The 22,066-nt window shown below is 46.3% G+C and overlaps 1 protein-coding gene across 10 annotated transcripts in view; it reads right to left on the reverse strand.

Annotated features, from left to right (window-relative positions):
• The window catches only part of Cadps (calcium-dependent secretion activator 1), a 618,572-nt gene that overhangs the window by 519,851 nt on the left and 76,655 nt on the right, over positions 1-22,066 (reverse strand). For 7 of the 10 annotated variants that reach the window (XM_075704042.1, XM_075704043.1, XM_075704046.1 and 4 more), the window contains exons 6-7: positions 3,217-3,321; positions 2,178-2,268 (exon numbers count right to left, since the gene is read on the reverse strand). In XM_075704042.1, coding sequence (XP_075560157.1) covers positions 2,178-2,268; positions 3,217-3,321 — 196 coding nt within the window. The remainder of the gene's footprint in view (positions 1-2,177; positions 2,269-3,216; positions 3,322-22,066) is intronic. The other 3 variants (XM_075704047.1, XM_075704049.1, XM_075704051.1) reach the window with 1 other exon arrangement.

Here is a 22,066-nt window from a genome sequence, read left to right on the forward strand (position 1 = left end):
ACTTTGGCACAATGCGACGTGTTTTCAACGTCTCAAACGTACGGCAATGGCGCACGACATCTGAGACGGAATCAACGTGTTCCCGACTTATGAGGAAATTGTACACATCTTCTGCAATTCCTTTGAGGAGATGTCCGACTCGGTCTTCCTCGGACATCTGCGGATTTACGATTTTGCACAGCTTGAGGATTTCCTCTATGTATATAGTGCATGTTTCTCCAGGAGCTTGAGCTCTTTGAGCAAGTGTTCTCTCGGCGCGTTTCTGTTTGGCATGGGCGTCGCCAAAACACTTCTTAATTTCCTCGACAAAGTGCTCCTACGTTGTTAGGGAGTCTTCGTGGTTTTCATACCACATCAGCACTGTCTCACTCAGAAAGAGCGCAACATATTCAAGCTGAGTGACAGAATCCCAACGGTTGTAGCGGCTCACCCTTGCGCAGTGCATCAGCCACTCGTCGACGTCTTCGCCCACTTTTCCCGCGAACGAGCGTGGTTCCATGTAGTGCCGCAAAAGTCCAACTGATGCTGACCTTTGAGAAGGTGAAACTAGAGCTGGCATTTGTCCACCTCCGTCCTGAGCCATAGGGAAGGTCGTTGGCAAGAGACCGGCAAGACGACGGCTCCGGCGAAGTTCTGGATGTTGTGACTCCGTGGTACGTTCTGTCATACCCCGCACCTCCACCACTCTGTTACGCCCACAAAAGGCGTTACTTTGAAGCCGGGAAGAGTTTGAAGTTTGAAGTTTGAAGTTTGAAGTTTATTTTCCTTTCTTCATTACAGAAAGAGGAAAGTTAGAAGCGATGACCTTGATCAGCTGAGCGCCTGTCGAGATTCAGCCAGCCAGCCACACGTCGTCTTCTTCGTTCACCACTCTTCGGTGCCCCCGCATACTGTTTGTTGAGGCGTGAACCCACTATGCTCCTAACAGCGTCACAATATATATATATATATATATAGGGGTTTTCTTCAAAGTTCAGCACGCTGGACCCGACGTAAAATACGCAGGAAAGAGACGACGAACTTTTTGGGAGACTTCTTTTTCTTACTTAACGTTTTCGGCTGGTGGACCAGCCTTCGTCAGAGTACAGTCAGAGACTGTACTCAGAGACTGTACTCTGACGAAGGCTGGTCCACCAGCCGAAAACGTTAAGTAAGAAAAAGAAGTCTCCCAAAAAGTTCGTCGTCTCTTTCCTGCGTATATATATATATATATATATATATATATATATATATATATATATATACACACACACGCATGTCTTGATAAACCTCAAGGCCAAATAAACGGCTGGCCAGAAATATCATCATCATCAGCCTGTTTACGCCCACTGCAGGGCAAACGCCTCTCCCATACTTCTCCAACAACCCCGGTCATGTACTAATTGTGGCCATGTCGTCGCTGCAAACTTCTTAATCTCATTCGCGCACCTAACTTTCTGCCGCCCCCTGCTACGCTTCCCTTCCCTTGGAATCCAGTCCGTAACCCTTAATGACCATTGGTTATCTTCCCTCCTCATTACCTGTCCTGCTCATGCCCATTTCTTTTTCTTGATTTCAACTAAGATGTCGTTAACTCGCGTTTGTTCCCTCACCCAATCTGCTCTTTTCTTATCCCTTAACATTACATCTATCATTCTTCTTTCCATAGCTCGTTGCGTCGTCCTCAATTTGAGTAGAACCCTTTTCGTAAGCCTCCAGGTTTCTGCCCTGTAGGTGAGTACTGGTAAGACACAGCTATTATACACTTTTCTCTTGAGGGATAATGGCAACCTGCTGTTCATGATCTGAGAATGCCCGCCAAACGCACTCCAGCCCATTCTTATTCTTCTGATTATTTCCATCTCATGATCCGGATCCGCTGTCACTACCTGCCCTAAGTAGATGTTATTCCCTTACCACTTCCAGTGCCTCGCTACCTATTGTAAATTGCTGTTCTCTTCCGAGGCCAGAAATATATATTCATACAAACTGCACAGTGGGCGTGGGGGGGGGGAGGGTAAGCCAATGAAAACTTAGAGCTTAAAGACACACTTTTTTATTTTGCCACAGTAGATTGGTGATAAAGGTATTGCCAGTTTCCAGCTGGTTCACCACAATGGGTATGACACACATAAAGAGCCATTTCTAAAAGTGCTGTGCACAGCTAGTGAAAGCTACTTGGCCAGGAAAGCCCTTACCTCCAGTGTGAAGGAGAGCACAATGTCCAGTTTTGACAAGGTCGTCTCAGTGTCCTCAGTCAAACCTTCTTTGGAAAGGGAGGCCTGGCTCCTGCGACGACAAGGATAGCAGCAAGTTGGTCCATGCCTGACAACCACAACAGCCATTTGGTGGAACAACACTGTCTTGTGTGGTTCCAGACATGGCATTAGGACTGAAAGGAGCACCTGACCAAAGCTATGCCACAATGGCTGCACATGTACTACACAGTGATGCTTGTGTTAACAAATGAGCTATGATAAATAAAAGTGCTTGTCCTCGGCAAAACAGTTGGATCATCAGCAAGTGGCACACATGACTTATGTTAAAGAAAGAAAGCCTATTTCGCTTGCCTACAAACTAGTGGGCAGTACAAAGCAAGCAACAACACTTTATTCAAAAGAATTTAAGCAAGACAATTTCAGAAAGCAACATGTCCAAGGAGCATTCATACTTTACTACACTTGCATTTGCTAGACAGGCTGACAACTGCAGGAGCCAAGGTGCAATCATATTTATACATGCAGGCAAGCCAGCTCTTCAAAGCATATCACAAGATGGATGAAATAGTGTGCACATTCTACCTCAAATTGTTTTATCACTCTTTAACATTTATCACTTTGCCAATTTTGACACCTAGTCAGCGTTCATTCATTTGAGACTGGTTGGACATGCAAAGAGAGTCAAAACGAACATCTAAAACTTGGTGTTGGTCCTCATTTACCAATCTCTCGCCACGATGCTACATCAACTTCTCCGTGCCAAGGTTGAATTTTGTGCTACTCTTAGTGCTTCCTTCATGTTCACACTGTCTTGACCCTGTGAGCATTGCAAAGTTTTAACACTCTGATCTAACTACTGCTGAACCAACATACAGAGCTTTAAATTATGTGTTCTGTAAAAAATGCATAGGTTCTTTTTGAAAAATCTTAGTTAAAGTGAATAAAGTGCACAGTAGATATCTATGAACGAATATAGGGCAAGATGCAAAAAAAATAAAAAAGGGTAAAGCATGCGTACGTAGCAGCACATGCAAGCAGCACAGCATCATAGACGACCATCCAGAGTGGTGCCTGCAGGTACTTGGTCAAGCAGTCACGCAGCATCACTTCCACCTGGTTTGTGCTGCACACACAAGGCAGGCAACAAGCATGCACACACCATCATCATCATCATTATGCATCACTTATGTGTGTGTGAGAAGTGGCTAGTTGTTCTCATGCCAACAAGTTAACAAGTTTGCAAGCACTTACATTTCAGTGTCACTCCATTTGCTCTAGACACCATTTCTGAGCACTGCACTGTTGGTAGCGAACTTTTTCATTCTGAAGCTTTTAAATACTGAAAGGCCCCCTGCAATATAAGGCTCTAAAACGGCTGCATTGCAGCGCTCGACACTATAGCAGACAGCCCATTGCACAAGCTAAGCTGTCTTAAATTCTAAGAAGCTTCTCATGCCAAAGTAGCCACAAATTGGGCATGCAACATGCCCGTTATAATGCAGGTGTTGTACGTATACAGTACACATGAGTGATTAATACGAGCGATACTTAGAAACAATGATGAGTGTGCTGCAGGCGAACATGGCACAGCATTGTGCAGCTGGAATGCCCACAACATCACAATGCAGCCACTGCGCATGGTCAGTGTGTGTGTGTGTGTGTGTGCGTGTGTGTGTGTGCCCCCTCTGAACTGTCACAATATGAGAGTGTCTGCACATAGCATATGCATGCCTTTGGGGAAAGAACTCTCAGAAAGATTCTACCTGCCTCAGGACTGAAGACCTTCGATGACTGCTCATGAGTTTTGAGGGTTCGAAGTAGAGCAACGAGGGAGAGAGAAAAAGTGGGGGCAACATTATGTAAAATCATGTCACATCATGTTGAATGCATTATTGGGGAGGAGGAGGAGTGATTTGAGAGCTATACTGAACATATGTTGACATGCTCCCGTGAAGCCAACATGACATCATTCACTACCGCTTGAAAAGATGTGGCTTTATGCTGCGAAACATGCAAACCAAAAACAAGTCATTCAAACCAGCATGTTGGCTCACATGCCACAGATTTGCCCTGCTTCCTTATAGCCTGGTTGTTCTACGCTGTATTCATCAATTTCATGAACTTGCACGAGCGTCCGCACAACATTCAAGCCCACAAAATGACAAAGAAATGGTTGTGCTGACATAGATAGTAACCACTGGTGTAGCCTGTCATTTATGGATAGAAACATGTTCACCATGTCATCTGGCCTTTGCACTCTGCCACGGACAAATTAGTTGGCACTGTACTTGGGTAAGCTAGTGCAAGATGCTAAAGGTGCGCGAAAACCAAAGAACATGTACACGCTGGGCTGTACGAGTCACCGACCGGCAATTCAAACGCCAATATTTCAGACATGCTAGATTATTTGGACAGCATCACTACTGGCCTTATAGTGGACTTAATGTATAAGGACGACCAGAATTTCAGACGCCTTACAGCACGTCATGCAAAATTTGGACTTGGGAGTGCATGGCCACCAAGTTGAACATAGAGATAATTTCCTTTTGATAGATCACTGGCCATTTAGATGATGCCTCCTTGAAACCCAAAATAGCAAAGCCTAGTTGATCTAGTAGACGCTGACCATGCCCAAACTGCAGGACAAGCAAAGCAACTAGTAAAAGCTGCCTTTGTGATTTGCGTGATTTGCCCTGCGAGTTTTGTTCCGCTATTAGCATCCACCACTCATGGCCAGCTGGTCCCATTGATAACACAAGTGCAGCATCATTTGGACAACTGACAAAGCGAGACAAAACATGAAAGAATCGCCAAAAGGGCATCGCTAGAAAAACGCAGGCATGAACTGTCTATGCCAAACATAAGCGTATGTGCCCATAGCGTTACATTGACAAACTTGGGCAGTATTGTCAGACAATTGCTTTCAAAAACACTTTGTGTCACCAGCACCAGCAAGAATGCCATCACTCATAGAAGAAACTGATGTGTCATCTTGCACTAGTCACCCAAAATTGAAGGTATCCCCAAAAGTGACAATCGAAGAATATAGCACACCTTATATGGAGACTTGCAAAATAAAGTCACTCATTTACTGGCAAATCCAGTACTTTGAATTCTTGATTATTTGGAGATTTTGGTGGTCTTTGCAGAGTCAGAATTATAGGCGAGCAAACACACAAAAGACATTATTATGCCAGTCCTTCATAAAACGGAACAACTGATTGAGTTTGATCACACGAAGACTGTTTTCAAAAAGAATCAGTAAAATTTAGAGAATGCAGAACGTTCACTTGAATATTGTTGCATCTTTCCCAGTAAGCATAATTATTAAATGACATTATAATACCCTTATATTGTCATCATACTTTTTGGATGAGCAAATGTGTAAAGGACTGCATATTTGGATATGTATGAGAGTACACAATATTTTATTGATCTTGACATTTACAGAGAGTGAATTTCAAAGCAGAACAATTTCTTAGGATCACATCATTTATTTAAAACGAAAAACTGTTAAAGACTCCCTCACCAGGCCATATATCAAATTTCGGTTATATGCTGGAAGTTGTTACGTGCCCTCTAGGGAGCGTTCTGCCACAAGAATTTTTCTAATAGGTTCATTAATAGCTGAGACAGAAATATTTCAGTGCAACAAGCCCATGATTTCATGTCAGGTCAATACCACTGCCAAGAGCGACACTCCCTCCCCTTGGCCCATATAGCCTCTACAGGCGAAATTCCTTCCCTGCGTTCTCCCATACCAGAGCTCGAGGATCACGTGATGTACATGTCATGGGCCCGCCTTCATTTTTTTCCTCTAGCTTTTTTGCTATGCACCACACTTCCTCTGACAGTGTCACATGTGACCTGTTATGATTGTCTCGTTTTGCGCAGCACACGGTTTTGCGCGCTGTGCACGAGGACACCTGACTAGCGGTATAAGTCAATGCTACACGAATACTGAGGCAGACACAAGTGAGTCACAGAGTATGATCTCGCGCTGAAGCACGGTAGAAATTGACATAATTTCGGTGTCTGTGTGCATGACTGCACGACATGGAAACAAACACATAAAACGGAAGTACATCTCTCTTGCTGCTTAACAACTGAATACTGATAAGTGCAGTTCCAAGACGGGACAAAAGAAGGACACAGAACCACAGTACAAGCACTAACTCGCAACTAAATTTTATTGTGAAGACTTCGCCTACTTAAATACTTAGCAGACCAGGATCGCGCAAGTGCACTGTCCATCAAGCCAATCAATGCATCACATCATATCATTGTCGCTCTATTGCCGATGATCTCGATCCGACACAATGTGAGCAGCTAACTACTCTTTTAAATGATTTTCACGCCTCTTTTGACTGGAACCAAGCATCATTAGGCCGCACAAGTACCGTCTCTCACCACATTGATACTGGACATTATGCACCATTACGCCAGCATCCGTACCGCGTGTCATCCACCGAGCGTCGTGTCATCACCAAGCAAGTTGAAGACATGCTTGAACTTGGTGTTATCAAGCCATTCTGCAGCCCTTGGTCATCTCCCATAGTACTCTTTAAGAAAAAAAGATAACTAGGTTCGTTTCTATGTGGACTATCGTCGCCTCAACAAGATTACATGAAAAGACGTCTATCCTCTACTGCGCATAGATGACGCCCTGAATTGTCTACATGGTGCCGAATTCCTTTCTTCTTAGGACTTGCGATCGGGCTATTGGCAAGGCCAGTGGATGAATCCGACCGCTCAAAGGCAGCTTTCATTACGGCTGATGGCCTGTATGAGTTTACAGTAATGCCAGTCGGCCTCTGCAATACGCCCGTGACATTCAAAAGGATGATGGAATGATGGACAATATTCTGCGAGGCCTGCGTGCTTGTGTTATTTAGACAATGTGGTAGTTTTCTCCCCTGATTTTACCACTCACCTCTCTCATCTACGCGAAGTCCTCACTTGCCTTGCCACTGCCAGCCTTCAACCTAACTTGAAAAAGTGCCGCTTCGGAACCCGCCAGCTGACCATACTTAGCCATGTCGTTTCCAAAGACAGCGTCCTTCCCGACCCTGACAAACTTCGTGCTGTTGCAGAATTTCCGCGGCCGACTACAGTGAAAGAGCTCCGATGTATTGTCGGTCTCTGCTCTTACTTTCGACGGTTTGTGTGCAATTTTTCCGGCATCATCGCTCCCCTGACGAAGCTCCTGGCTGGCCCTGGTGACCTACATGATTGGACTCCGGTATGTGACCAAGCCTTCACCACTTTGTGTCATCTGCTTACCTCACCGCCTGTTCTACGCCACTACGACCCGGGTGCAACGACCGAAGTTCATACGGACGGCAGCGGCATTGGTCTTGGAGCCATCCTCGCGCAATGCAAGCCTGGCTTTCCGGAGTATGTGGTTGCATGTGCGAGTCGTGCCCTCACGAAGGCATATGCAATAATTGGATTCTGCCTCACGAAGGCAGAATCCAATTATTCTGTCATGGAAAAAGAATGTTTGGCTAAAGTTTGGGCCTTAAATAAATTTCGCCCTTACTTGTATGGCCGTCCATTCTACGTTGTGACAGACCACTATGCGCTCTGCTGGCTTGCATCACTGAAAGACCCGTCGGGGCATCTTGGATGTTGGGCTCTTCGGCTCCAAGAATTTAACATTCATGTCATCTATCGATTCGGGCGTCAACATTCTGTTGCAGGTGCGCTCTCCGATCGCCCATGTGATCCGACGAAACGCCACCCTCATCCATAGAGTGCCCGGTTGCCATGCTTGCTGTTACTGACATGCCGTCTGAACAGAGAAAAGATCTGTGGATTGTGTCTCTCACTGACATTCTTAACAGTTCTTCAACGGCTACATGCCCTCTAGCCCTTCATCACCAAGCCACCCATTTCGTGCTACGGGACGCCATCTTGTACCGCCGAAACTATCAGCCAGATGGTCGCAAATGGCTGCTAGTCATCCCTCGCCATTTGCGTTCCGACATATGCACGTATTTCCACACTGACCCACAACAAGCTCATGCTGGCATCCTGAAAACCTACGAGCGGCTCTGCCAGCGGTACTACTAGCGCAGCATGTATTCCTATGTCCGCAAATACATTCGGTTATGTGCAGCCTGTCAGCGACGCAAGGCATCTTCTCATACGACAGGCCCTCTGCAACCTTTACCATGTCCTGCATGTCCTTTTGATTGGGTTGGCATTGACCTTTATGGGCCTCTTACATGCACTGCTAATGGAAATCGTTGGATAATTGTCGCAGTAGACCACCTCACAAGATATGTTGAAACTGATGCACTTGCTTCAGCTGCTGCTCATGACATCACCGCATTTATCTTACGGCATTTCATCTTACGGCACGGCGCACTGCGAGAACTGCTCAGTGACCGAGACCATGTCTTCTTGTCCGAAGTTATTAATGAGTTACTCGCTGTGTGCCGCACTATTCACCGCACCACCAGATCGTGTCACCCACATACTAACAGTCTAACGGAGCGATTCAACCGCACTCTTGGTGACATGCTCACCATGTATGTTGAATCTGATCATTCTAATTGGGATGATCTCCTCCCTTTTGTGACGTACGCATATACACCGCCGTTGAGACTACCACAGGCTTCTCACCATTTTTCCTTCTTTATGGACGTAAACCAGCCACTACCCTCGACACCATACTACCATATCATTCGTATGCCTCTGAATTCACTTCTCTATCTGAAGTTGCTTGCATTGCTGAAGAGTGCCGCCAACTGGCTCGCTCATTCACGTCGAATACCCAAGGAATCCACAAAGATCGCCACGGCAACGATCAGCCCACACAGTCCTTCGCCATGGACTCTCACGTCTGGCTTCGGATGCCCTTCCAAGCTCCAAACCTTAGCCCAAAGCTTGCTCCAAAATATCAGGATCCATACCGAATCGTCGCATGTACGTCGCCTGTGAAATATGTGATCGAACCGGTGATGCCATCTGCGGACAAACACTGCCGTGGCCGCGAGACGGTTCGCATCAGCCGCCTGAAGCCGTACCACGACCCCCTTATCGTGTCATCACCTTAAGTCGCCACGATGGCTCCTCTTCGCCGCAGGGGCAATCGTAGTGGGTAATATGCATGTGGCACTGTGCGGACTGCCACCGCTGTAGCACGAGACCCGAGCTTGGGCTGCTGATGCAAAGTGCTAGGACTCATTATCAAGAGCTACGTGCGATCCCTCAAATGAGCTGCAATAAACGCCATTTCAAAATGTATAGATTACAGCATCATTTCTAAAACCTGCTTTTCTTTGCTATGCAAAACAACCAACCTATCGCTAATACAGATGTTTCTTTTCATTCTATTATGACACGTCTCCACAATTTCCCTGGCCAAAGCATTGCCACTCCTGATTAGAATTAGAATACTAGAAAGAATTGGCTCACAGAGACAGGACCTACAATGCATAGGCAAATGAAAAGAAGCTTTGTTAGCGACAGATCGCTGCGCTGCTGTGCTGCGAGGTAAAACAAAAACATGCGGACCTTTGGTTTGTGTGTTTTATTATTTCTCTAAACTTTAATTTTTCCACTGAAGAAAAATTTGCCAGTTTGTCACAATGTACATATTTTTAGCTTGTTGGTCGTTGCATTCCATTTGTTCAAACTTACACGCTGCACTTGCTTTTAAGTGTTGTGCAACTGGCCATTAGCCATGCTGGCTACCAGTGCAAATATAATAAATAAAGCTTCCTCCAATCAACCTTGACTTTAATGTTCCACACATGGTCCATGTTTCAAGTTCTGAATGAATGACCATAAAGCATTACACACCAGCCTCCAATTTGTGGCACCACCTGGCCCACAGATAGACACAAAAAGTGGCTCCAGCAAGGATGTCATGCTCGCTCTTGCTGGTACAAACTACTACATCAAACAAGTGAAATGAGGGCAGCTCTAATATCTATAGCGGCACTAAAGCCATAAGGGCCACTTGAAAGAACAACTGTAATGGCCGTTGAAAACTGCGCAGTTAAAACTAGTGAATATGATAGTGTGGTATATATGGGAGGAGCCAAAATATTTTTCTGCGAGTATACTCGTCATATGTCCTATTTTTTACCGTGCAGTTTTCATAAATGCAATTATACAGGCTTGTGCCCATATTTTTGAAAACTCAGAGGTTTCTTTTCTATGACAATAAAGAAAAGTTAGAAATGGGCTCCCTTTAATGGGTCCCGAATTCACGCATGCTATGGATCACAAGGATTCCAGCACATGTGTCACAGATTAACAGCTGCTGGGAAAAGTACATTCTTAATCACTTGGTGCAGCATCATAATCACAAGGCAAAGCTTGGCTGTTTTCAATATATAAGCGTGCAAACATGGGCGAAGGTCCAGCTACGCTAACAAAAAAAGCAGGGCTCCTTTTCAGATAATAGTTGACATCGTTATCTCATTGTGTCCGAGAACTCCAGCCCCATTTCCTTTATGGGTCTGCATTGCATATATTCCACATTATCATTCACTTTTAGAAAAGTGAGCATTCCAACTAGCTCTGTAGGACACTAACATAAAGGCATCTAGGTAATGACACTCATGTTCACTCAGCTTTGTCATCAGCTTGCAGAAAGAGGGCAAGAAGGTATATCACAAATCAGAACAGTATGTCTGCAGAGAAACATTTAAAGTAGAAATTCGAGCTAACTGGCACTCATTCACCATTTATTCCTGTAACGGCCACTAGTGGGGCATTCCATAGGGAAGGGTAATCCTTAGAAATAAACAATTGTCTACAAGCAATAAAAAATATGTAATAAAAATGTATTCAATAAAAAATATATTGTCAGGTCAAAAACAAACATGCATATAGGAATAAAAGAAAGTAATAGACGCGATTAAAGCAATTATGTAGCCAGCATTGTGCAACAAGAAATATGATGAGTAAAAGGAACATCATAGTTGGTTACTCATCATATAATGACAATGCCTAAAATGAGGGACGAACATCAACTTCCAACTCAGATGATTACAAAAATGTGAAAAGTTAGGCAACATTAAACAAAGGCATGCGCAATGTTTCAGAGGAGGAGAAAGCAAGCATCATTACCTTTGCCGACTGATATGTTGTCACCACAGACCGCCAAGGAGGAGAAGAAAAGAATATACAAAGTTAGCAAAATGTCATCAATTCAGATTCCCAGTATGCATGACACTACTAGAGCAAACAAAACTCAGAATGGTGAATGTTCTAGACATGCATATACGTTGTTTTTGAAGAACCAAGTTGGACATTCAAAAAAGCTACCACAAGAAAAGGCAACGGAAACGGAAAGAGCGCTCTTTCCGTCTCCATGGCCTTTTCCTGTGATGTCTTTTTTCAATGCGCCACTTGATTCTTCAAAAGCAATCCACCAACAAGCCCAGCAAGATGTTCTGAAACTATGTGTTGTGCCTACCACATACTACGTACAACCTGCACGGCATTCAACTGATGTGGGTCAATGATGATAGTGCAAATATTGAGCTATTTTTGACAGTCTTGAGTCATTGCAGCCTTAACAAGGTCATCACCACAGCTGCACATCTGAAGGAAGCATAACACAACAAAATGCAATCGAATATTGCAGAATGCCTCTGTTTTGGTGGTTGCTTCAATTAACAGTGAGGGTTCTTCAGAATTGTGCACTTATAATCAGAGCACATTCACACATACCTCAGAAGAGCATTCATGGAATATTGTCATCCCAGTGCCTAGATCTGGCTCATCAATCTTTGACATAAGCATGTCTGCCATGACAGTGTATGAAATTCATTGCAGCTGTTTGTGCATACTCATTTGTATCTTGAATTAGCCATTTGTAAAGTGTCCCAATTAATGAGCTTCAAGTGACCTTGGAAAGGTCCAATTGAACGTGATAATAACCAGTCAAGCACAGAAAGAAAGAGCTTACTTTGTTTCGGACAGTGTGAAATCGCCAAAGCCATTGTCATACTATAATTCTTCTAAGGCTACATTCAACATAGAGCAACCAGCATAGCAACATGCAGCTTCCTATGTTTTATTTTTGGAGCAACAGTGTAGCAGAGATATTTATCCTAACAAATTAACGAACTTGAAGAAGGTGTGATCAAAAAAGAAAGGATATCACAATTTTTGCGGCATACCCTTCAAGCATGCATAAATATTCTATTTGTTTGACAGCGAGGCCTGAATGATTATAGACTGGTCAATCAATCAATCAATCAATCAATCAATCAATCAATCAATCAATCAATCAATCAATCTTTATTTCGCATTCATTCATTTACAAAAAATGAACGCTGGGACAAGAACTAAAAGCTGCTTTTTTGCAGATTGACAAGGTTCTCGGCCGCATTCATGACAACGGGAACATAGTAAAATAAAGGTTCTACACTTCAGCGTGTGCAATGTACATATTGTCACGTGGTGGTGACGTTGAAGAACACAGTAGCAATACTGTGAAAGACAAAACTAGCTTTTATTGGGCGAACCTGTGCCCACAAAAACAGGCTACACTTACAGCACAAAGATAGCGGCGAACACGGTTGGCGATCGCCAAAAATCTGATCAGCGGGTCTAGCACGTCGGCTTTTATAGATCAGTCATCGAATGTTCCAGATTAACCGCTGAGACCCGCGTGTCTTCCACAAAGTTCTACACTATTCGCGTCGCGCATACATGCAATCAGATTACACAAGTTGCGGCGAAAGACAGTGGACGGAACCATCGATAACATTCCAGAAACTTCTTTTACATGCAGGCGCGTCCTGCGCTGTGCGATAACATTTGTTAGGCGGTGAAATGTGGTCGCTAGATGAAGATAAGTACACGTGTCATTATCCCCCTCTTAAAAAAGCATCGACCCGATGCTGCAAACAAACGAAAGTAATAAACAAAAGCCCTCGTAGCAAAGAAAACAACAAAAATAAGGAAGTTCGTCAGCGTCCGTAAAAGGGTTTAAGGCGCACCACGTGGACCACTTCAGATCGTGCGCGGCGCCGCTGTGAATTCGAAATGCCGTCTGGCACAACCTCATAGTCCAGGGCGCCAATACATTGAATGACCTTGTAGGATCTGAAATAGCATCAGAATAGTTTCTGACGGAGTCCTCGTCGGCGTATCGGGGTCCATACCCAAACACGGTCGCCGGGCTGGTACTTGACGAAGCGTCGTCGGAGGTTGTAGTGTCGGCTGTCGGTCCTCTGCTGGTTCTTGATCCGCAGGCGGGCGAGCTGTCGGGCTTCTTCAGCGCGCTGGAGACAGGTAGCGACGTCAAGATTTTCCTCGTCAGTGACAGGCGGCAGCATGGCGTCGAGCGTCGTCGTTGGGTTCCTGCCGTAAACCAGCTTAAATGGCGTGATCTGTGTTGTTTCTTGCACCGCCGTGTTGTAAGCAAATGTTACGTACGGCAGGACCGCATCCCACGTCTTGTGCTCGACGTCGACGCACATTGCTAGCGTGTCGGCGAGGGTCTTGTTCAGGCGCTCCGTGAGACCATTCGTCTGCGGATGGTATGCAGTTGTCCTCCTGTCAATTGTCTGGCTGTATTGCAAAGTGGCTTGCGTGAGCTCTGCTGTAAAAGCCGTTCCTCTGTCGGTGATGAGGACTTCTGGAGCACCATGTCGCAGCAGGATGTTCTCGACGAAAAATTTCGCCACTTCAGCTGCGCTGCCTTTCGGTAGAGCTTTAGTTTCAGCAAAGCGGGTGAGATAGTCCGTCGCCACGATGATCCACTTATTTCCGGAAGTTGATGTCGGAAACGGTCCCAACAAGACCCTCCCGATTTGCTGAAAAGGTCAGTAAGGAGACTTGATCGGCTGCAGTAATCCCGCTGGCCTTGTCGGTGGTGTCTTGCATCGCTGACAGTTTTGGCATGTCCTGACGTAATGGGCGACATCGGCAGTTAGGTGCGGCCAGTAATACCTTTCTTGTATCCTCGATAGCGTCCGGGAGAAACCGAGGTACCCAGCGGTCAGATCGTCATGTAGGGCGTGCAGTACTTCTGGATGCAGCGCCGACGAAACAACAAGAAGGTAGTGGGCGCGGACTGATGAGAAGTTCTTCTTCACGAGTAAGTTGTTTTGAAGCGTGAACGAAGACAATCCACGCTTAAATGCCCTAGGGACAATGTCGGTGTGCCCTTCCAAATACTCGACGAGGCCTTTTAGCTCCAGGTTCCTTCGTTGTTGTTCGGTGAAGTCTTCCGCGCTTATTATTCCAAGAAAGGCGTCGTCATCCTTGTCATCTTGCGGCGGCGGGTCAATGGGGGCGCGTGATAGGCAATCGGCATCTGAGTGTTTTCGTCCGGACTTGTATGCTACAGTGATGTCGTATTCTTGTAGTCTGAGGCTCCACCGTACCAGCCGTCCTGAGGGATCCTTTAAATTTGCTAGCCAACACAAGGTGCGATGGTCGCTGATGACTTTGAACGGCCTGCCATACAGGTAACGGTGAAATTTCACTGTAGCCCAAACAATGGCGAGGCATTCCTTTTCAGTCGTAGAATAATTGCTTTCCGATTTTGACAGCGACCGGCTAGCATACGATATCAGCTGTTCAAGTCCTTCTTTCCTCTGGACTAGGACGGCACCGAGGCCTAGGCTACTGGCGTCAGTGTGGATTTCGGTATCGGCATTCTCGTCGAAGTGCGCAAGTACGGGCGGCGACTGCATGCGTCGTTTGAGCTCTTGAAATGCGTCGGCCTGCGGCGTTTCCCACTTGAACTCGACGTCACATTTAGGTAGCTGTGTCAGTGACTCAGTGATGCGTGAAAAGTCCTTGACAAATCACCTGTAGTAGGCACGCATGCCAAGAAATCTATACACTGCCTTCTTGTCGATGGGCTGCGGGAACTTTGCGATGGCAGCTGTCTTCTGCGGGTCGGGGTGGACTCCAGACTTGCTGATGACGTGGCCTAGGAACAGAAGCTCATCATAAGTGAAGCGGCACTTTTCTGGCTTCAGAGTGAGCCCTGATGACTTGATGGCCTCGAGTACTGTTGCAAGCTGCCTAAGGTGACCGTCGAAATTTCCGGCGAAGACAACGACATCATCCAAGTAAACGAGACATGTCTGCCACTTGAATCCTGCTAAAACCATGTCCATCACGTGCTGGAACGTTGCAGGCGCCGAACACAGTCCAAATGGCATAACCTTGAACTCATAGAGGCCGTCTGGGGCGATGGAGGCGGTCTTTTCGCTATCTCTTTCGTCGACTTCTATTTGCCAATAGCCAGACTTCAGGTCCATCGACGAGAAGTATTTAGCGTTGCACAGCCGATCCAATGCGTTGTCTATCCATGGGAGGGGGTATACGTCCTTCTTCGTGATCTTGTTCAGACGACGATAATCGATGCAGAAACGTAGGGTTCCGTCCTTTCTCTTTACCAGGACAACAGGGGATGCCCACGGGCTTTTCGACAGCTGGATGATGTCGTCGCGCAGCATTTCGTCTACTTGTTCTCTTATAGCTACACATTCTCGCGGCGAAACTCAGTAAAGGCTCTGGCGGAGTGGTCAAGTGCACTCCTCGGTGATTATGCGATGCTTGGCAACTGGTGTTTGTCGAATCCTCGATGACGTCAAAAAGCAGCCTTTGTATCGTCAGAGCAGACTTCTGAGCTGTTGTTGCTTAATCACAGGGAGATTTGGATTAATGTTGTAGTCTGGTTTGGGAACCATGGTCGTCGGGGTAGATGCGGCGGAATCCAAGAGGACAAACACATTACTCGTTTCCAGAATTTCCTCGATGTACGCGATCGTCATGCCCTTGTTGATGTGCTTGAACTCCTGGCTGAAGTTTGTCAGCAACACTTCAGTTTTCCCTCCATGTGGTCGAACGATCCCTCTTGCGACGCAAATTTCACAGTCTAGCAGTAGACGTTGGTCGCCTTCGATGAAACCTTCTACGTCAGCGGGTGTTTCGGTGCCGACCGAAATAACAATGCTGGAGCGAGGCGGGATGCTCACTTGCTCTTCGAGCACACTCAAGGCATGGTGACTACGAGGGCTCTATGGCGGTATCGATTTATCTTCCGACAGCGTTATCGACTTCGACTTGAGGTCGATTATTGCGCCGTGTTGGTTAAGGAAGTCCATACCGAGAATGACGTCTCGTGAACACTGTTGGAGGATAACGAAGGTGGCAGGGTAAGTCCTGTCATGAATGGTTAATCTTGCCGTGCAGATTCCAGTCGGCGTTATGAGGTGTCCTCCAGCGGTCCAAATTTGAGGGCCTTCCCATGCAGTCTTAACTTTCTTCAACTGGGCGGCAACATGTCCACTCATGACGGAGTAATCAGCCCCTGTGTCCACTAAGGCAGTAACTGCCTGGCCGTCGAGAAGCACGTCGAGGTCGGTGGTTCTTTGTCTGGCATTGCAGTTAGGTCTTGGCGTCGGATCACGGCTGCGTCGTGCTGAACTGAAGCTGGAACGTCGCGTGGTAAAGTCATCTTTCGTTGGTGCAGTCTTGGCTTCCTGACTTCGTCGGGGCGGAGGCGTGTCATTATGTCGTCGAGATGGTCTCTTCATCGTCTTCGTTGGCGGCGGAGGATCTTCGTCAGTTCAACGAGCAGCAACCGCACCTCCATCGGTTGCTGCTCTTAGTTTTTCGGATATGGGCTCACAGAGCGGCCCCGGGCTGGGCTGGTGTATGGTCGGCGCTGCGGCGACAGGTAGCGGCCTGATGACGGCGAACGGGACAGTCGTCGAGGGCTCCATTGAGTGGCGGCCAGGCAGTTGGCGATATCGCAAGGTCGTTTGCCAATCTGTGGTCGTGGTGCGTTAACGGCGATCCCTCAGAGTCCCATCTCCCGGTATGGGCATCGGCGGTAGATGTGCCCGGCTTCTCCGCAGTGATAGCAAAGTAGGCGGTGGTCGGGGGCGTGCCAAACGTCAGTCTTCCTTGTAACACCACGTGAGGTGATGGCTTGGAGTGCTGGCGGTGGGGGTACTGTGTCGGAACTGGGCCCTGCCGTGGGCGCGGAGGGGGAATGTGACGGTGGGCTACAGTGGCCTAAGTCATTGCTTGCGGCTGAGGCTGTGGCGATTCAGGGTGTACTCCGAGTTGCTGCTGGAGCTCCTCACGTACGGCGTTGGCAATCGAAGCCACTTGAGGCTGTGATGAAGGCAACAGCTTCTGCAGTTCCTCCCGCACGACCATTCGGATAGTCTCGCGCAGGTCGTCGGTGGCCAGTGATGCAACTCCGGCGTAATTTGTCGAGTTCGTGCGGTGGCTGAATTGCCGGTTCCAGATTTCCAGTGTCTTCTCGATGCTAGTGGCCTCGTGAAGAAACTGGTCGACGGTCTTCGGTGGGCTTCCTACCATTCCGGCGAAAAGTTCCTCCTTTACACCACGCATTAGTAGACAGACTTTCTTCTCCTCGGACATTTCCGGGTCGGCGTGGCGGAATAGGCGGCTCATTTCTTCTGTAAAGATTGCGGTTGTTTCATTAGGTAGCTGAACCCAGGTTTCTAACAGCGCTTGGGCTCGTTTTCGGCGTACGACGCTTGCGAATGTCTGCAAGAAGCCGCTTCGGAACAGCTCCCAGGTCGTTAAGGTGGCTTCTCGGTTCTTGAACCACGTCCTGGCAGCTTCTTCCAATCCGAAGAAGACATGTCGCAGTTTTTCGTCACTCTTCCAGTTGTTAAAAGCAGCGACTCTCTCGTATGTCTCAAGCCAGCTTTCCAGGTCCTCGAACGTTGAACCGCGGAACGTCGGAGGCTCCCTGGGCTGCTGCAGCATGATGGGGGATGCCCGGGCTGCCATTGGGGTGCACTTGGTGGCGATCTTCTTGGTCGTCTCCGGCAAAAGTCCGTGCTCCGGGGGCAGTCCTTGCAGCCTGCGGCTACCTCGCTGGTTCTTGGCAACGTTGGTGTTCTCTTTGCGGTCCGGGCTTGGATCACGGCTTGTCGGAGGCGTCCGGTACATGAACGAAAAGCACCTCCACCAGATGTCACGTGGTGGTGACGTTGAAGAACACAGTAGCAATGCTGTGAAAGACGAAACTAACTTTTATTGGGCGAACCTGTGCCCACAAGAACAGGCTACACTTATAGCACAACGACAGCGCCGAACACGGTCGGCGATTGTCGAAAATTTGATCAGCGGGTCAAGTGCGTCGGCTTTTATAGATCAGTCATCGAATGTTCCAGATTAACCGCTGGGACCCGCGTGTCTTCCACAAAGTTCTACACTATTCGCGTCGCGCATACATGCAATCAGATTACACAAGTTGCGGTGAAAGACAGTGGACGGAACCATCGATAACACTCCAGAAACTTCTTTTACATGCAGGCGCGTCCTGCGCTGTGCGATAACATTTGTTAGGCGGCGAAACGTGGTCGCTAGATAAAGATAAGTACACGTGTCAATATGTATAAGTGAAAATGTGTAAGGTGAAATGTACAATCAGTGATACCAAGGAGTGTGTTTAGTCAGTACAAATGACATATATGAATATACAGTATATAACAGATATACATAATTATTTTGAATTGCTGAAAAATTCACACTTGTTTTACTGCAACTGCAGTTCAAAACTTATTTTCGTCATTATGTCTGCTTCGGTGAAACTGTGCTGCACATGCCACCAGAGTGTTCTCACTCTGCTGCCACTAAGAGAGTATTTCAGAAGCTGGCATACAGCAGATGTCTCTTGCTGTATGTCTTGAAGGGCAAGGAAGTGTCATCCACCCATTTGGTACCAACATGGTTCTAAAGGGTTGCGTGATATTTTTGTTCAATGGAATTGAAGCTCCTTGAAGCTGTAAAACAAACATTGTTAACTACAAATAAACCGGTGTCATACTTCTCTAGGTGTACAATTTGGAAATAACATAAACTTGGCGGAGGTGCAGCAGTTTATGTTGAAGAACAATGTTTACCACTGCGGAAGAATTGTTATTAGTAGTATGAAATTTTCAACTGTATATTTGAATAGAACTATTGGAAGCTTTGTGTACAGACTACCAAGTGGTGACAAAGCAATGTTTCGCTTATTTTTCTTTCTCTACATAACAGCTGCATTTTACTTGAGCATCCAATGAGATTTGCAATTACAGCTGACTTTGAACATAAACGTGGGCGCTGACAAGATGTTGTAATTTGAGTTTGATGATGCTATGGTAATTACACTACAGTCAATAATGCCACACTGTTCAATGTAAGTGTTTGAAATTTAGTATTAGAAAGTGTGGTGTGAAGATTGAAGTTGCCAGTTGAATGCGTGTAGTGCGCAAGCAAATCCCACATATGTCGCTTTATGTATCTAGATATATCTGACAGAATTATCAATGGATAATATTTTCTCTTCACACATGCATTATACTTTCTCTTCACTCATATCTTTTTGTTAACAGTGTTAGTAAAAGGTATGCTTTTGGTCAACTAGTACAAAGATTCCCTGTGAATGAAGGGGTCAGCTTCCCCTCATCCTAGCAACCCGCAGCTTTTTTGCCTGGTCATCCAGCATACACGGGGCAGATGGCGGGTGCCCTGAACGAGTCTGCCCACAGAGCTGCACGAGTAGTGGTCGACCGCGTAGTTACCGAGTGGCGCAGCGCTGAGGTTATGGACAATCGGGACTCTCCCTCCTCATATAACGAACTTACCTAAAATTTTTACATGGGACGGAGACGATATCCTCCGCCACATAGAAAACTAGGCAGACCACAGGTGTTCACACACTCGGGTTACTCCAGGTTGGGGCATACCCTAATCCCACACTGTTACACAAAACCTATCCAGAGGTACAATCGACCAATATTTGCGAGCTATGCTCAGACGTAGCTAACTTAGAACACGTGGTCTGGCGGTGCCCCGCATGATGCGATGGCGTCACGTCGTCCAACTGGGAGGCTGCTCAAACCAGCCCCGATCTTGAAGCACAGCTATGGGCTGTTCATAGGGCCCGCGACACAGCAGAGAGGCTCGGCTTTTCGGTACAGACGTGGGAGCGTCCCGCTGCGTGCTGCCATGCGTTCCGAAGGACCAGAATAAAGTTTCATCATACCATCCTAGCAACATTGTTGCAGAATAAACTCAATTTGCCAAATACCTCAACAACAGAGTTTTGCGATGGCGCTTAATCTTGCAGGAGTACTCTTTTTCCATTGATTACATCAAAGGGTCACATAATGTAGGCACGGATTACCTGAGCCACGTTTTAATCATTGAGCTGTCAAGTGTATATTACCCTAGTGTGTGATAGAGAGAGAGAGAGCAAATGATAACTGAAAGGCAGGGAGGTTAACTAGGACTTGCTACCCTACACTGGGGAAAGGGAAAAGGGGATGGAAAGAAAAAAAGAAGAAGAGAAAGTCCATTGGGGATATCATTCAGTCACTCAGTCTGGATCACAGATGGTGACTCAATCCGGTAGCTTTCAAATATTGCAGCAGCGCTTTTGTGTCTTTTTGTAGCTGTGATATGCGAGGTCATGGTCCCAAGATCTTGTTCAAGGCGAACGGTTTTCTATTTAACTGATTGAGAGCTGTGCAAAGGTCATGCCTTTCATGCCTTTCATAGGATAGGTCAAAATATCTTAGGCGCCGCCCATAGGGGCACAAGAACAGATTGGAATAGTCTTATGTTATACAGGCCCTGTGGACAGAGATGCCCGCCTGCTGAACCTCTTGAGTGCACACGTCCCTAATGTCTAGTTTGCTTCCTGTGCCCTCAGCCTACTTTTCGTTGTTTTGCGACTCGGCTGTGGGACGTCACGCTACTCGGCTCACTCAACTGTATTCTACTACACTTTAAATACAGGTGTCCTGGCCTTTCCACAAGCAGCGACGACAGCCACGTGCCAGAAGGGCCAAAAAGTCCAGCATTTCAACGGCGAAAATTAACTCTTTCTGTATTGCACCCATTGGGCATCGTTAGCCTGCTAACAATGGTTTGAAATGCCGGTTTCAAGACTTTCTGCGCTGCCCATGGAGACACTGCACTATTGGACATGAAGGAGGAGAACTACTCTTTTGTTTTCTAAGGAGTCCACTTTTTCTCCCAGGCGATAATTTTTCAATGCACTCCAAAGTTTTCAAAACCGTCCAAGTAGCAAGCAAAAATGGCCGCCCGCTATCGATGATTTAAAACGCCGCTTTCAAGATCTTCCACGCCGCTCACGGTCACTCTGCGCCATGGGACGTGAACAAGGAGAATTATATTTTTGTTCTCTAAGCAGTTCCCTTTTCTTTCTTTCTTTCTTTCTTCCTTTCTTTATTGATTTCTTTCTTTCTGTACATCAAGAGAAATCGAAGCAACAGCAAAAGGCTATACAACAAAGGCTTTTGCTCCGAGATTTCCGCCGCAAGGCGTTAATTTTTTAATTTGCTCCAAAGTTTCACGACCATCAAAGTAGAAAAGAAAAATGGCTGCCTCGAGGAGCGACGTGCACGCTTAGAAAGGTCGCAGGTCTCGTGATGCCACTGCATTTGCAGCTGGTTTTATTGGCAGATCTGGCAGCAGCGAGTCTGAGGATGTTGCCTATCCGTCACACTTTGATTCTGAGAGCGACGACGATGCAAACCTGCCTGCAACAATCGCGGCTACAGCCTGGCACGCCTACCTGTAGAGCTTGCAGTTTAATTTTCCTAGTGGAAAATCTGCTGAATGAAAAATGTTCATTTTTTTGGGGATATAGTGACTATTAGACAGCAATACATTTTGTATATCTCATAATTTTTTTTACATTTTTGATCTTAGTAGATACAACCGTGTCTTTACAAGGTTTGTTCAATTTTATCCCACAATCTTGATTTTGGCAATTTATATTTCTTTTATGACATATATCTCATTAAAAAAGCTTTTATGCGTGAAAAGTGAATTCATTCTGCTTTTTGTTTATGTATTATATAAAATAT

This window comes from Dermacentor variabilis, chromosome 9 (assembly GCF_050947875.1).
Source record: "Dermacentor variabilis isolate Ectoservices chromosome 9, ASM5094787v1, whole genome shotgun sequence".
NCBI classification, from domain to species: domain Eukaryota; kingdom Metazoa; phylum Arthropoda; class Arachnida; order Ixodida; family Ixodidae; genus Dermacentor; species Dermacentor variabilis.